The sequence below is a fragment of the Tenrec ecaudatus genome, chromosome 10, assembly GCF_050624435.1.
Source record: "Tenrec ecaudatus isolate mTenEca1 chromosome 10, mTenEca1.hap1, whole genome shotgun sequence".
NCBI lineage: Eukaryota > Metazoa > Chordata > Mammalia > Afrosoricida > Tenrecidae > Tenrec > Tenrec ecaudatus.
In genome coordinates, this window is record NC_134539.1 from 67,218,591 (window position 1) to 67,234,727 (window position 16,137).

Consider the following 16,137-nt stretch of genomic DNA (forward strand, 5'->3'; position numbering starts at 1 on the left):
AGACTTTGAACCTACTGGCCTGTGATCCATCTGCATTTGGCATCATTGCACATGTTTTGTGAATCTGAAGAGGACTCTATAGATTGGCATTGGACATATGGGCTAATATTGGACTTATGAACTTGATCTGGACTGGGCTGGGATGTTTTCTCAATATTCAATTGCTCTTGTATAGAAACCTCTTTCTTATTCACATATGCTTCTCTATGAATTTGTTCCTCTAGTCTACCCAGACTAACACAAATCCAGTGTGCATTCGATTCCACAATCGCTCCTCAGGAAAAAGACAGGCTTTCTACTCCCGTAAACAGTGACCCAGTCTGGGAAACCCACACGAGCAGTTCTACCCTGCCCTATAGGGAGCTATGAGTCCGCAGCAAGTGGATGGCAGTGAGTCAAGTGGAGTTGCATATAACTTGGAAGCAGTGCTCTGTTGTCTGGCTCCAACAAATTTTAAGCCAGTAGAAAACCACTTTTAATGGTTTCTCTGAACCCTATCTTCGAATATTCCCTCTAAGAAATGAAGTTAGTTGGTGTGTTTTCCTGCTGTGATGGAGGAAGGTGAGAGGGTTTGAGCTACATAGTTGATCTTTTAGAGCTGATTTTCCAGCCTTATTTCTATCACAAATACGTCTAAAGTTCACATCTCACCAGGAAACCACGAAGGAGAAAGTGGTATAAGCGTGACAATGTTGCTCTTAGGGGAGTACTGTTCCTAATTTCACAGGGTCTGAATGTCTCTGCAGTGCGTAGCTCATTTGAATCTCACAGTGTCCGGGAGCAACAAATGGAGATCATTTTACAAATGAGGCCACTGAGGTTTTGTTGTGTTGTTGTTGTTTTGACAAGCAGACAATTCTTCTAAGCAGAATAGGGACAGGTTTTAGGTAATTCTGGATTTTTTTCAAGGCGTTAATTTTAGGGTGGTGATGGTCTTGACCAAACTTTTGGGAAGAACTAAAACCCAGAAAGCATGTGTGTATACTACGAGGGAGATAGGCAAAACCCAAAACTAAACCCCACACTTCCGCTGTCGAGGTAATTCTGACTCATGGAAACTCCGCGGATCACAGGATAGAACTCCCCCTCGGGGTCTTCTAGTCTGTAATTTTTATGGTAACAGATTTCCATACTTCTGGGCCACTGTTGGGTGGGTTCAAAGCGCCAAGTTCTATGTTTGTTGAGGAGCACACACGGTTTGCATCACCCAGAAACCTACGGGGAGTTAAAGAGCGCTCTATGTTGAGTATACTCAGAGGCGTCAGAAGAAAGGCCTGGCAAACTACTTCCTAAAACTCGGCCACTGAGAACTTTACAGCCAGCAGTTCTACTCTGACTTCCACAGGGTTGCTGTGCGCCAGAGTCGAACCTGGGGCACCATCGAGCTACGTACATATAATGACTATCCTTTCGGTTTAGTGAAGCTGAAGGCATTATGAAGGTTTGCTCTTGTCTGGGAGAAAACGAAGGCGTAGAGACTAGCTGATATGTTCTTGGTCACACAGATAATATGTGAAAAGTTACACTGCAAAGGGCGAGTGCTCTAGTGTGGAAATGTTCTTTCTGGTGATGTGTTAGATTTGACAAAATGTTACCATAATGAAGCAGTACATTTATTCATGGAGGGTTTTTTTCAATTAAAAATATTTTTTATAGCACTGCTCTTTGTATGGGCAAAGTAAAATCTGACAAGGTCTCCAAATAGAGTCTGTACTTCTTTTTTTTTTAAATAAAGAACTTCCAGGGCAGAGTAGGAGGGTTTTAATGATAAAAATATCATCTTTAATGAGAATAAGCTCCATTTTCTACTTTCTTACACTCTACAAAATTCCAGTCCTTACGAAATAAAAGCTAGCTGAAGATCTGAACTAATCTGTCCTTCTGAAAAATTCCACTTCTTAAGAAATCAATGATAAGATCTGAAATAATACCGAATCTCAATCATTAGAAAATGACTTTTCCTTTTGCGATTATTTTACTTTGATAAACAACTTCCTCACTACTTTTTTTTTTTAAAGATCCTCATTTGTAATTTACCCCAATCAAGGAGTTGTTGGCATGGTTGCATGCATTTTGCCTTTGAAAGAGTTCACCATTTTGAAAGGACTATAGATCTGACCTTTCATTTTAGCTTTAGAAATCTTGCAAGAAGAGATTAGAATGGAAGGGGAATTTACAAACCATTTCGCCTCAGCTTCCACCTTTTATAATCCACCAGTGGAGGAGGCTAGGCAGTGATGGGGAGGTCGCGCCTTTAGAAAGTAGACATCCTTTGTTTAGTATATCTCAACCATTGATAATTTTTTTTCTTATTTTGAATCAAAATTGGCCCACTCTTCTGTCTAGGTGTGACTCCCAAAGGGCCACAAAGCCTTCTCTACTTCACCTTTGATTCTGAACATCACCTATGACATTTCATCACCTACTGATGTTCCCTTCATAGTCACTTCCGCTTCTTAGAGGAAGCTCTCTCAGTTCCTTTCATATGCCTTCTTTTGTCTGAAGGTCACATCTGTCAACAGCACCCTCCTGTAGACGTTCTCAGCTCAATTCAGGATCCTTTTTACCATGTGCCTCTCAAAATGTATGATGTTCTTGGTACCTTTTCCAAATTGCTGCTGCTGAGAACATGCGCTTGCTTTGTGACTAGGCTATTTCTGCTTACTCTTTTACCGAGAGTGGGACTGTGGTCTGCAAAATTACCTTTGCCAACGTCTCATCATCCAGGTGATTCTTCTGAATCACATGTTGAAGTGCAAAATAAATTTTTTCCTGAAGCTTCTGGACCTTCCTTGGTTCTATCAGCCAGGCTCGGTCTGACAAAGGAAAGCAGAATTAGTAAGCAAGGAGAAGGGATCCGCAAGCACAAATGCTGGAGTTTAGAGGCATTTCATATTATTAGTTCTAAATTGTTTCTAAAGGCAGCTTTGGCGACACAGAAAACATTGTCATAGAAAATCAGGGTGCAACCAAATTCTGTTATGTTTCTTGTTTTTTGTGGCAACTTACGTCTCCTTACATTATTACAAGATTTTCTTTCAAAGTGGAAGTAAGTGATTTATAGAAACCATTTTTTCTTCCATTGTACAAAAAATTCATTGTACAAGAATCTTTTTCATATTCAAGAGCCACCTCCTCTTGCCTTTCTGAACTTATTTCCTCATCAGACAGGAAGCTGAGGCTTTGTGAAAATTTACGTAGCCTGAGCTCAAAAGTGAATTTCGAAAAGTTTTCTGGAGACATTGAAAAAACTTGTAATAATTAATGGTGGATAGGGAAAATTCCTTCCTTCCTCCCTCTTTTTTTCCCTTCCTTCTCTCCTCTCTTCATTCATCCTCTTTCTCCGGTTTCCTCTTTCCTTTCTTTCTGTCTGTAGGCTTTGTACACCATCCTGACAACAGAAAGCCCCAAATCCATGCCTTTGGCCAGAACCTCAATGCCGAGTGACTAGAATATTCAAATGGCAAACAAGGACTCACGGGAAAGAACTCGGACATGATCCTCCTGAACACCGTTCAGGTCAGGCGGGAAACTTGATTCTGTAATCTTATACAGGGCAAGAACAAGTCTAGTAAACAGTTAGGCAAACTCTTACGTAAGGGAGCACAAAAGCCTGCAGTGACAATTGCCAATCAGAATAAATTAAGTGTCCCTCCTTCTCCCTTCCCTAATCTGTGTAGAGTAGAAAACACAGTGGCTAACATAGCTAGAACCGAGGGGGAGGTTGGCACCTGGCACAAAATAGAATCTAGAAAAGCTATAAATCTCTCTTCCAACCCTTTTGGCACATGGTGTTAGACCAGGGAGGCAAGCAAAGTATTGGGAGTTGTTGAAGGCTCTTGAGCATGGGTCTGCTATCAAGACGGAAAGCTCCTCTGCTACATCCCACAGGGCAGATGTCATGCTTCCCAACTCAGCAGGATTTGATGGCTGTCACAAGCTCTTTTTGGAAGAAGCCTAAACAGCTGAGGTGATTTCGAACCCATCAAGAGCAGACTTCCCTTCCTTCTGTGACATCCCGTCTTCAATGGCCATTCAGAGCTCTGTCTGCTCTCTAAGGTGGAGTCCTCATGCATCAGATTTGATATACCATATCTTAAATATGCGCTCCTAGGAATCAACTGACTTGTCACAAATATCCCCAAAGAGGAGAAAGAGCCTACACTAACTTCTTTGAGCAAGTAGCAAGCAGAGTGAAACCACCTTCCTAATCCACAAACCCACAGCGTTAGAAATAGTTGTGCAAGGAACCACTCATTGGCAATCATTCCAACCAATGAGAAAAGTGGGAGACGGACAACTTGGCATGTAGTTGCCCTCAGGAATGGTATTTCTCACTATTTCTTTGTACAGGGCTGGGAATCTTTAGAATAAAAGGACAGAAGAAGGAAAAGTTGAAAAGGCCCAGAGTCAAGCTTGATTTGTGACACAGCCATACAAGAAACTGTGCCATAAAATACATTGTACCAGGACCAGGACCAGTGGTGAGAGTGGTGATACCTGGAGGGTGGAAGGAGGGTGGGGTGGAAAGGAGGAACCGATTACAAAGATCTACATATAACCTCCTCCCTGGGGGATGGACACCAGAAAAGTGGGTGAAGGGAGACATTGGACATTGTAAGATATGACAAAATAATAGTAATTTATAAATTATCAAGGGTTCATGAGGGCGTGGGGAGCAGGAAGGGAGGGGGAAAATGAGGAGCTGATATTAAGGACTCAAGTAGAAAGCAAATGTTTTGAATATGATGATGGTAACAAATGTACAAATATGCTTGACACAATGGATAGGTGGATGGATTGTGATAAGAGTTGTACAAGCCCCCAATGAAATGATTAAAAAGAAAAAAATTAAAATTGAAAAAAAAATGAAATTGTCATTATTGATATTTGGAGTGATAACTAATTTTTGTCGTTGATAAAGTGATTTAAAAAAAGGCAAGGCACCCCCCATATGTATCTATTAAGGATTATATTAGGAATAATGAAATCTAAGTGATTTGAGCACGTGTAGAGGCTGAAATTATTGGTAGCAACAGATGGTACACATCATGGACATTACATTACAGTATAAGAAAGAGATCGTGTCTCTAGAGTTAGAGGCATGGATCTCTTGACCAAAACATTAAGGGGGAACATGTCTTTCCTATAAAGAGTTGTCGAAGGCCATGCTATCCATGACCCCAAATCTAACTGAACAGACAACTGGATTAATGATTCTTGAGTTCTCTTTCTAACTAAAAAGCGAGCCCCATGTTTATTAGCAGTCTAATGATAGCAAGCTGGCCTGTCCTTTTAAAAACGTTTCATTTTCTACAATTTTATTTGACCCATAAACACGATCATACCTTAGTGTCTTTGAACATTGTTTGGTATTTTATACCATTAGGTCCCTGGGTAGTGCTAACAAGCTGGGCTGCGAACTGCAAGGTCAGACGTTCAGTACCAGCGGCCACTCTGAAGGTGGCTGGTCCGAGCAGAGCCAGCAGGACAGGCAGTAGACTGCACAACAGCCTTATGGAACAATTCTACTCTGACACACAGGGCGTCACCACGAGTCAAAATTGACTTGAGGGCAACAGGTTTGTTTTTTTTTAAATTTTAAAAATAAATCTTTCCCTGCCTTATGGAATCCTCGTGGCACGGTGGGCTATTGGTTATTGGACTGCTAACAGCATACTCAGCCAATTTAACCCACCAGTCACTCAGGGGCAGAAAGAGAAGACTTCCTGCTGCCTTGGAAGCTGACAGCCTTGGGAACCCACAGGGGCGGTTCTGTTCCGTTCTACAGGGTCACTAGGGGTCATGACCAACTCACGCCAGTGGGTTGGGTTTGGTCATGCCTCTACTTCTTTGAAACATTCTTTTGGAATTTTAATGTCGTTTTACAGTTAAAACAAATCTTAGTTATTATTTTATAGACGAGGAAACTGGAATTCCGAGAGATCACGTGTTGAAGGTCACACAAATCATAACTAATATTAGAATATCTGTATCTACATCATAGATCCTTCCTGTCCCCCCCCACCCCGACCCCCCACCCCGGCCATCTTCAGCAGGAGCGATTGTCCTGTTTGATGTCCTCATCTCCTCTTAAGGCTCCTAATCTTGGGTAGTGTGAGCAGTTATTCACTTAACTACTAGTGGAAAAGTTAAGCCTCTCAAGTAACTCAGCCAGAAAAACCATGGAAGGAAGTCCTGGCTATTGGCTTCTGTGAAGGTGGAGCCCTTGACCTTAAAGAAGTAGTTCTCTGCACACACGGGGCTGTTTTGGGATAGAACTGACTCCACACCATGAACAATAACACTCCTGCTAAGAGAAGAGGTACTGCTTGGCTGAGCTAAGCAAACCAACATTAATTTGGGTTGAGAAGCCAACCATAAAAAGTATCTAAAGAGGGGAATGTTTACCTTTGATTTATTTTAGTTCCTAGGATCTTTCATTTAAATATATTGCAACCAAGACTCACCCTATTGGGCATTTCTCCCTATATTCCTTCTTCTTAAAGTTAAAACAGAACTTAGCTGTGAAACCTAGGTCACTGGCTGTTTTCATTACCCATTTAGTAACAATTTTGCTTCTCTTAATCTAGAATGATCCCTATCACTCTCCCGACTTTTGATTTTAGTACAAAATAGGTCACAGCAATTGATCCGTCCATTTTCCTTTGCAATGTCGAAAATGATTGAAAGGTTGATAAAGAAACATCTTGTTCTCCTGAACACTTGGCTTCCGTTAGTGTTGCTAATATCCAAGACAGTAAACCAGGCTTTCAAAAGGGGGGGATAAAAGGCAAGGATTTCAGATCACCGTACCTGGAGATATCAGAACAGCAGATGAGAACAAGGCAATCTCTTCTTCAGTCAGTTGCAAGGAGCACAGATTCTTTGCAAAGTCAAATGCTTCGTTCACTAGGTCATCGGAACCTATACAGAAAGAGCGAAAGGGAAGTGATGTTGACTAAAGGGGTTGGGGAAGCTCCGGGAGACTGCAGCATCAAGACGCTGCTGCAGCGTTTATACACTAGCTATCCAGACTACTTCTAAGTTCCGATAAATATTAGAAGAGTACCTGGGTTTCCAAATGGCTTCTTTCAGATGCTGATAGAAAGATTAATGGTCAAAGTCCACCTAACTGTTTCTAGAAGAAATACCGGGCAGTATATTTCCTCCCAAAGTCAGTCACTGAAACCCCTATGCTTGCAGTCTGATGCGCATGGCGTTGCTATGAGTTCAAATACATGATCTGGGTTATGATTGGGTTAATAACCCAATGCAAGGTTTGGGTTAATATTATTATTGCTGTAAAAGAGTGATTTGAGAGTAATGATCCTGAATCCTGACTGACAGTGACCCCACGGAAGAAAGTGGAACTGTCGACAGCGCATGCAAGGCTTTAATCTTTATGAAGGCAGACACTCACTGTCTTTCTCCTATGAACTGGCTAGTGGACTTGAACTGCCAACCGTTCTGTAAGACACGGGGCACCTAATGACTGTGCCACTAAGGCTTCTTGATAGCAGTTTTAGAATGAAGAGACAGGGAGACATCTTGACCAGGTAATCAAAATTAACACCACCCCATAGAAGCAAGTAGACACACTATACCTTCCAATGTACTTTCTGCTTGGGAATGCATCATCTAATCCTATGCATTTGAAGTTATTTTCAATTAAAAATGTGTTTTTTAAAGGGATTTGGGGATGCCTGGAATGAAGATATTAGTCACAGAAAATCCATATGACTTAAAAAGGGCACAGGGCTTCCAGCCCCAGTGGCCCTGAACCTACAAATGTCAGATGTCCAGGTGCTTCAAGCTGAGTGGAAAGTTCTTAGGGAAGAGAGGTAAGGGACATTCCAATTTGGTAAATTCCCTGAAAATATGACTAAAGGGCTCGGGCTTCTGTATTTTTACCTTCTAAGAGATGACTCACAAGTAAGTTGCCAGCCATCACGAATTCGACAGAACCAGGCTTTGTCCCTACACGGTTCCCTGGGAAATGTTTATTTCATGAAGCTGGAAAAGTACTGAAATTGCTTGCCAAGGCTGTTCCTTCTTTCTTGAAAGTCTAGCCTTGGAGATGGCATGGATGCGTATCAAGAGCAGGAAGGAAACTTTGCCAGCCCTGATGGGTTTGCAGTTGGCTACCGTATCAGCTAACAGCCCAAGAGGTGAAAGGGCGGTGTCCTTCTTTGGTGTCCATGGGCAGGATATGGAAGACATGGTTCTATCACTCGGTGAAAACTTTCCTGGCATCAGCCCATCACTGCTAATGTTCTTCCTGTCCCGGTGCCTGGACTAGTGACTGGCTATGAGTGGCACACGGCACTTTCAAATATACACGACTCCTTGTCCTCCATTAAGAATAACCTGCAAACCATTTTGGTAGATCAGTGTTCACTGTGTATACCTTAGAACTTCATAAATCAACAGGGAAGCCCTCTTTTTAAAAAAAAATCATTTTATTGCTGGCTCATACAGGTCTTACCACATGCATTGTGTCAAGCACATTTGTACATCTGTTGCCATCATCATTTTCAAAACATTTTCTTTCCACTTGAGCCCCTTGGTATAAGGTCATCATTTCTCCCCCTCCTTCCCTGACCCTCTCTCCCTCATGAACCCTTGGTAATTTATAGATTATTATTATTTTTATGTCTTACACTGACCAATGTCTTCCTTCACCTACTTTTTTGTTGTCCATCTCCCTGGGAGGGGGTTATAGATAGATCTTTGTGATCAGTTCCCCCTATCTACCCCCACCTTTCCCTTCCCTTCCTGGTATGGCTAATCTCAATATTGGTCCCGAGGGGTTATTTGTCCTGGATTCTCTATGTTTCCAGATCTTGTCTGTACATGCTCTTGTCTAGCTAGATTTTTAATGTAGAATTGGGGTCATGATAGTGGGGAGGGGAGCATTAAAGAACTAGAGGAAAGTTGTATGTTTCATCGGTGCTGTACTGCACCCTGACTGCCTCATTTCCTCCCTGTGACCCTTCTGTAAGGGATGTCTGGTTGCCTACAGATGGACTTTGGGTCTCTAATTTGCACTCCCCCTCCCTTCACAGTGATATATTTTCTTCTTTGATGCCCAATACCTGATCCTATCAACACCACGTGATCACACAGGCTGACATGCTTTTTCCATGTGGGCTTTGTTGCTTCTCAGCTAGATGGCTGCTTGTTTATCTTGAAGCCTTTAAGACCCTTGGTGCTATATCTTTTGATAGCTGGGCACCATCAGCTTTCTTCACCACATTTGTCTTCAGCATTTGTGTCAGGAAGGTGAGCATCATGGAATCCAAGGTTAATGGAACAAAGTGTTCTTGCATTGAGGGAGTACTTGAGTAGAGGCCCAATGTACATCTGGGAAGCCCTCTTTTAATTAAACATTGTTATTCCTGATTATTAATTTCCAGAATAAACTTAACAGGCTGCCCCTGGAACCTTTATAGGGTATGTTTCCATGATACACGTTAAAAGCAATAAAATAGAAGATAAAAGTAAAGTTGGTTCGGCAAAGAATGACCTTTGATGCATTCTAACTCTTTCAGAAGGTATCCCTATTTATTTCCTAATGAGATGTAGGCTCAAATGAATCAGAATCAACTTGAGGGCAGTAGGGTCTTCATAGCCTCCATGATCTCTTCTGCCTTTTACATTTGAAGCCATAACTGTTAAGACGGGGAGTCAGAGGAAACATGCAGGCTGACTTAGACCAGCCCTTTCAGAATATGAGACTCTAGTTCACATGGAGAATCTCTGGTGGTGCAAATGGGTAATCATTCAACAAACTGACAGTTTGGGGACTCAAACCCACCTAGAGGCACCTCAGATGAAGGGTCTAGTGATCTATCCCTCAAAGCTCTCAGCCTTGACAACCCTGTTCAGTGCAGGTCTCCTTTGTCACATGGAGTAGCCAGAAGCCAGAATCAACTCTGTCAACTGTTGTTAATGTTCACTGTTGTTGTTCACATGGCAGAATCAAGGAGTGTTACGCCTATGTCTGTATGTTGATGTAAGTGGAGAAACAGAGGATAAGAAGAAGAAGAAGGGGTCATCAAAGGGGAACTTACCTAGGGCTTTGAACATTTGCACCCCTCCATATTTTCCTTCAAACAGGACAGTGTTGTTTAGTGGGTTGAAGGCACGGCACATTCTCACTAAAACCACTTCCAAGCAACCTAGGTGTGGAAAGCAAACAGGAAAGTACATATGTTATCATGAGGTTATTACAACACATAGGTTAAGAGATTTTAGGAATTTCAACACACACACACACACACACACACACACACACACACACACACACACATGCAAAACTCCTTAAGGTCCATTTCCATATTGAAGAAAAACACTGTGCTAGAAATAAAAACTCCCTTGATATTTATTTGAAGAATTAAAAATAAAATGTATCTGAAGGATAGCTTCCATTAAGCCAGCAATAACTTTTAATACTGTAGTATACACTTCTTATCATTTTAACATTATTATTCAAATGAGTTTCAATTCTTTATACACATTTGACCATAATTGGCCCCAACAGAAATTTTGTGGCATGGCAAATCTAGTTAATGAACTTTTTTATTTTTTAACTGTTCATTGTGATTTATGTGAAAGTTCACAAAGCGCACTGGTTTTCCATCCAGCAACTCACACACCTTTGTTTCTGCATGTGATTGCAGCCCTCATATTGTAACTGCGCTGTTCCCACTCCTCTCGTTGATAATAATTTCATTCTTCCTTCTCCTTCATCCTTCCAGCCTTCTGAGCTTCCTCCCTAGCAACGGGCTGCCTTTCGATCTCCTCGGTTGGCTGTTTTCAGAGCATGACATCCCTGGCTTTACTTACTGTTCACCTGCCTATTATTTGGCTGCAAGCTGAGCCCAGGGGAGAGTTCACTTCCAGGCATGGCGGTTATCTGTCTAACTCGTAGTCTGAAGGGTTCCACCAGTGTCTTTCAGATTGCTTACTTATTTTGTGATTTTGAGGCTGAGGTTCTGCCCTGAACTGCCTATCGTGTCCCCCGCCACAGCAGTCAGCTGTGGATGTGTATTCCACCTTGATGAATTCAGCCTTTCTCTGAGTTTACTGGAAGCCCAGTGAAAGCAGGAACCTTGTTTAAATCCATGTGCAGCTATAGTAATTTTGTTCACTTTTGCTTCTCCAAGACTTGAGACATTAGCACATAGTTGGTGCTACTAAATATGTATTGAATGAATTAGATTATTGCCTTTGTTGTTAGGTCAACTAATTCATAAATATCCTGCAAAACTTTTGCTGCCTATTTTGGGGAAATGGTGCTTTTGACCATGAGAAATGAGTCAGGAGAAAAAAGTCCCTGGAGAAGGATGTCAGGTTTGGTAGAGGGGCTGGAAAAAAGGGAAGGTCTTTGGCAAGATGAAGTGACACAGTGGCTGCAACAATGGGTTCAAAGTTAATAGCAATTGTGAAGATGGAGCCCAATGGGGGAGTGTTTTGTTCTGTGGGGTGGAGTGTTGCCTCATGGCAGAACTGACTGAAAAGTACCTAACAATAAGGAGGAATTGGTTCAAGGGCAGGCAGTGTGTTTGGGTTTTTATGAGTCTTGGAAGGTATTGGTTAGAATCAAAAACTGCAACTGTGCATGAAATATCAAGCATCAAATTGAGGATTTGGCTACATCTTTGGTGCCTTATATGTATCATCAGTTTCAATAAAAGGGGTTAAAAACTTGTGCACAAATGAAATGGATAGCTCATGGGTGTGCTTGTGCTTTCTTTTCCACACCTGCTGGTTTTTTCTTTGCTTTCTCTAGGGCATATTATGCAGCACAGGGGCTTACACATGGGAGGAGATTAGCAAATATTAATTTAAGCAATGTCTCTCTTACACAAACAATAATAGACACCATTAATTGACTACCTATACGGTGTCTATTGAACATGTGCACCATGTCAGCAGCCTCCTAGACTCCTTACGTTTATAAGAGCATTTCAAAAAGTTTGTGGGACAATTGCTTTGTTTTTAAATTTCATTTTTCCATGAAGTTTTTGAAATCCTCTAGTATTACCATACTGGCTCCTTGCAATAACTATTTCAAATGGGTTTTATTTTCCCCAGTTGACAGATGAGTTACAGGAATCTTATAGAATAAGAGCCTTGCATTTTATATGAGGTTAATATTTTTACAGTAGGCAGAAACATGAAAGGTCATCTGACTCATGCTTCCAGGGACTGGCTACATCTGAGACAGTAGAAAACACACGGAGCCAGGCTTTCTCTACAGGAGGTTCTGACTGTATGGGCCCAAGATGATGTCTATCATAAACAACTCGCCTGGAGTTGTTGATACAATTTCCATCATCCAAACCATTACTTCCAGCCCACCTCTTCAATGTTTGAGGGAGGACATGGCTCTCTACAGCGATGGAGCGATGAAACAAGCATGGCAGAGTTTAGTTTTCAAAGATAGCCACACAAATCTCCTATTTCATGTTTTTCTAGAACCTTGCCTCTCCCAATCAAGGAGCAGAAACTATGTTCTCATCCTTTGGACTCGAGGGCCCTTCACTACCTCATGGACCAATAAGAGCAGGGTTGAGGGAGCATTATGCATTTTCTGGGGCTGAGTCAGAAAAATGCTTGATCCCTCTATCTTCTCCTCTTGGAAGGCCAGCTCTGGGAGGATGGCAACTCTACTGTGGGGAAGGCTCCTCAGTATGAGGAGCCTCATTGGAGGATCACAGGAAGGTGAGCTTAGGCTCCTACTTGGAGCCCTGCTGAGCCCAGGTTGTCAACCAGCACAACGTGGCTGTCACATGATGGAGTCACTTTGAAAAGAGATCCTCAGGCATCTAGTTGTGTTGCTGAAGCAGACGCCTATCAGCTGTAGATGAGTTGTCCCTGACCAAATTGCCTATTGGGAAGCAAAATCAATTATGATTGTTGAACTAAGTTTCAAGGTTATTATAATTAATGTTTTAGAAATATAGCAATAGATAGCTGATACATACATCAAATTAGCACCTAAGCAAATTGGTTTGTATCGATTTGCATCATCTGGTAAAGAAGCAGCAGGAATTTAGAATCAACCCTATACTTGAATCAAGTTCAAATGCCAACTCTGCCACGTGATGATGTTGGAACATTGAGCAGGACCCTGCACTGCTGTGGGTTGTTTCCCTCTTCTCTATCACATGGAAATCAGAATGCCAATCTCACATGACGAGATGAGATGTCATACATAGACAGGAATATGTAACAGTATTATATATATATATTAGTTCATATATATTAGTATTATATATAACAGTATTATATATATTAGTTCATATGTATATTAGTATTATTACTATGGCCCAGGACCATGAAAGTTAACATAAAAACCACCCACCCTCACTGCCATCGAGTCAATTCTGACTCCTAAGAATCATAGAAGTTGGGCTGCCAATCACAAGGTCAGCAGATCAAAACCACCCACCCCTCTTCAGGAGAAAGATGAGGCTTTCTAACCCTGTAAAGGGTTAAAGTGTTATAAACCTGCGAGGGCATTTCTGCTTTGTCCTCTAGGGTCCCTCTGACAGGACAACCCCACAGTGGTTCTTGTTTTGTAATTTGGAAGGCGGGGGAATGAAGCCAAATGCTGCTTGTTTGGGTGCGAGCATGCGCAAAGCCGATCCTTTGCAGAGTTGTTGGCGCTGGCTTCCTAGGCGGCTGTGCGGTTGTCAGCGTGTGTGAGGGAGGCGGAGGGAAAAATTGGAGTACAGTAGCATTTCTCCTGGTGTACATCGGCTGCAGGCAATACTCATTAAAATGACCCCAATGACCACAGAGGCAGAGCCCAGCCAGCCAGGAATTTTTCTTCCTCCACAGAAGACACGTAGCGTGCTTTAGCGCCAGCTCAGCGATTTAGCCACCTTGACACACTAATTACTAGCACTGCCTGTCAAGCTGGGTGTCTCAGCCTCTGCAATTAATAGCTCCACTTTCAATAAGCAAAATTGTATTTGACTTCAAAGGATTGCTGAATGAGGACCAGGGCATTCATATATCTATTACTGAGAGATTCCTTTGGGAGCGGGCTTACGTGGCGGGTGGTAAAAATGTGCTGGATATCGGAAGGAGGCTTTTAAAGAACAAATAATGAGTTGAGGCGCCATCGTGTCCCCGTCTGTAGCAGGTGTCTCTTATCCCCATGAATCTTCACTTGCTCACCTGACTTCAGAAGTAGAATTTGATCATTTTGACAGAGCTCCATGAAGCCTGTTATCCGCTTTGCAAACTCCACCACGTATTGGATGGCGTGGGTGACCTGAATGGCACATTGCTGCCACAGCGCTTCCCTGGACTGAGAAAGAAAACACAATGTCAGAGGAGCCAGGCACTCCTGGGAGAGCCAACACAATAGCCAGCCTTGCCTTACCTGCCGCTGGGGATTTCAGGTGGGAATTGAGTTCCTTTAAAAGAGCTAGACTGTGTTTTCTAAGGTATTGTGTTAATCTACTTGAATGTTGATACTCAACAATGATAAAAGTACAAAACAAGGAAAGGACCAGGAGGCAAAGGACATTTATAGAGGCCTAAATACAGGCATGTACATATGCAAATATATATATATATATACATATATATATACATATACAATGAGAGTGGAATAGAGCTATATCCTCATATCTATATGTCAAGAATTAAGGTTGTAGATGGACATTGGGCCTTGACTCAAGTACTCCCTCAACACAAGAACACTTTACTGAATAATCCAGCATTCTGTGATGCTCACCGTCCCAACACAATCACTGAGGACAAAAATGGGTGTATAAGCAAATGTGGTGAGAAAGCTGATGGGGTCTCACTATCAAAAGATATAGCATCTGGAGTCTGAAAGGCTTGAAGATAAACAAGCAGTCATCAAACTCAGAAGCAATAAAGCCCACATGGAAGAAGCACACCAGCCTGTGTGATCATGAGGTGTTGAAGGGATCAGGTATCAGGCATCTAAGACCCAGAACAAAACCATACCCAAGGCAAATGGGTGAGGGGCATGGAGTGGAGACCCAATAGACATCTGTAGACAATTGGACATTCCCTTACAGAAGGGTCACAGGGAAGAGATGAGCCAGCCAGTGTGCAGTATAGCACTGATGAAACACACAACTTTCCTCTAGTTCTTTGGTGCTACCTTCACCCCACTGTCATAACCCTAATTCTACCTTATAAATTGGATTAGACCAGAGCATGCACACTGCTGCAGATAAGAGCTTGAAACACAGGGAATCCAGGATAGATGAACCCCTCAGGGCCAACAAGGAGAGTAGAGATACCAGAAGAATTAGGGGAGGGGGGGGAGGGGGAACTGACCACAAGGATCAATATATATATAAAACCTCCTCCCAGGGGGATGAACAATGGAAAAGTGGTGAAGGGCAATGGAGGACAATGTAAAATAAAGGTTATTATTTATTACTTTAATTTCATCCTTTCCTTCCACTCACTTAAATTCCAGCTCTTTGACCGTAAGTGAAAACAAACTTGTGGTGAGAGAGAGATAATAAAATCAAAGCCTTCCATGATATCATTTCATGCATATCTGTTAAACAGTAAACTTGAAATATATTTATGCTGTATTCTATTTCCAGAATTTATGGAAACAGTATTTTCTTTTTCTTTAATTAAAAGATTTTCCACGAAAAAAAAAACCATTAAGTCAAATTAAAGCACTCTCTTAAGTAACATAGACTACCGGAAATATATTTTAGATTTTGGGTTATTTTCTTTAGAATTATAAGAAAAATTCATATGTATTAATTTTGCTCTGACTCCTTATTAGCACATATGTAGCAAGATTTCATTGTTTTAGTAGAGAAAAACTGGGATAGTGTAACTATTTATTTAGATACACAAACTGTTAAAATTCCATCTACTGAGATTAAGAAACTCAACACCAGAGTAAAGTACACATGCTCCTTACTTACTGATTATCTCATTATCTAGCCTTTACCACCATAGTGGAATTCCCCCCTCATCCCCCAAACACTATGAGATCATTTTATTCCTCAATGACATACATTTGGCAGTAATAATGTTGGGAATGATGGTTAAGATTATGTGTCAACTTGGCTCCACAGTTGCATAATGATATAATTTGGTAATTATGCA

General features: G+C 41.7%; 1 protein-coding gene across 1 annotated transcript in view; it reads right to left on the reverse strand.

Annotated features, from left to right (window-relative positions):
* RORB (RAR related orphan receptor B) overlaps positions 1 to 16,137 on the reverse strand; it is a gene marked incomplete at its 5' end in the record, with an annotated part of 74,408 nt that overhangs the window by 12,182 nt on the left and 46,089 nt on the right. Inside the window, 4 exons of the mRNA XM_075559544.1 lie at positions 2,704 to 2,816; positions 6,817 to 6,927; positions 10,077 to 10,184; positions 14,197 to 14,329. Coding sequence (XP_075415659.1) covers positions 2,704 to 2,816; positions 6,817 to 6,927; positions 10,077 to 10,184; positions 14,197 to 14,329 — 465 coding nt within the window. The remainder of the gene's footprint in view (positions 1 to 2,703; positions 2,817 to 6,816; positions 6,928 to 10,076; positions 10,185 to 14,196; positions 14,330 to 16,137) is intronic.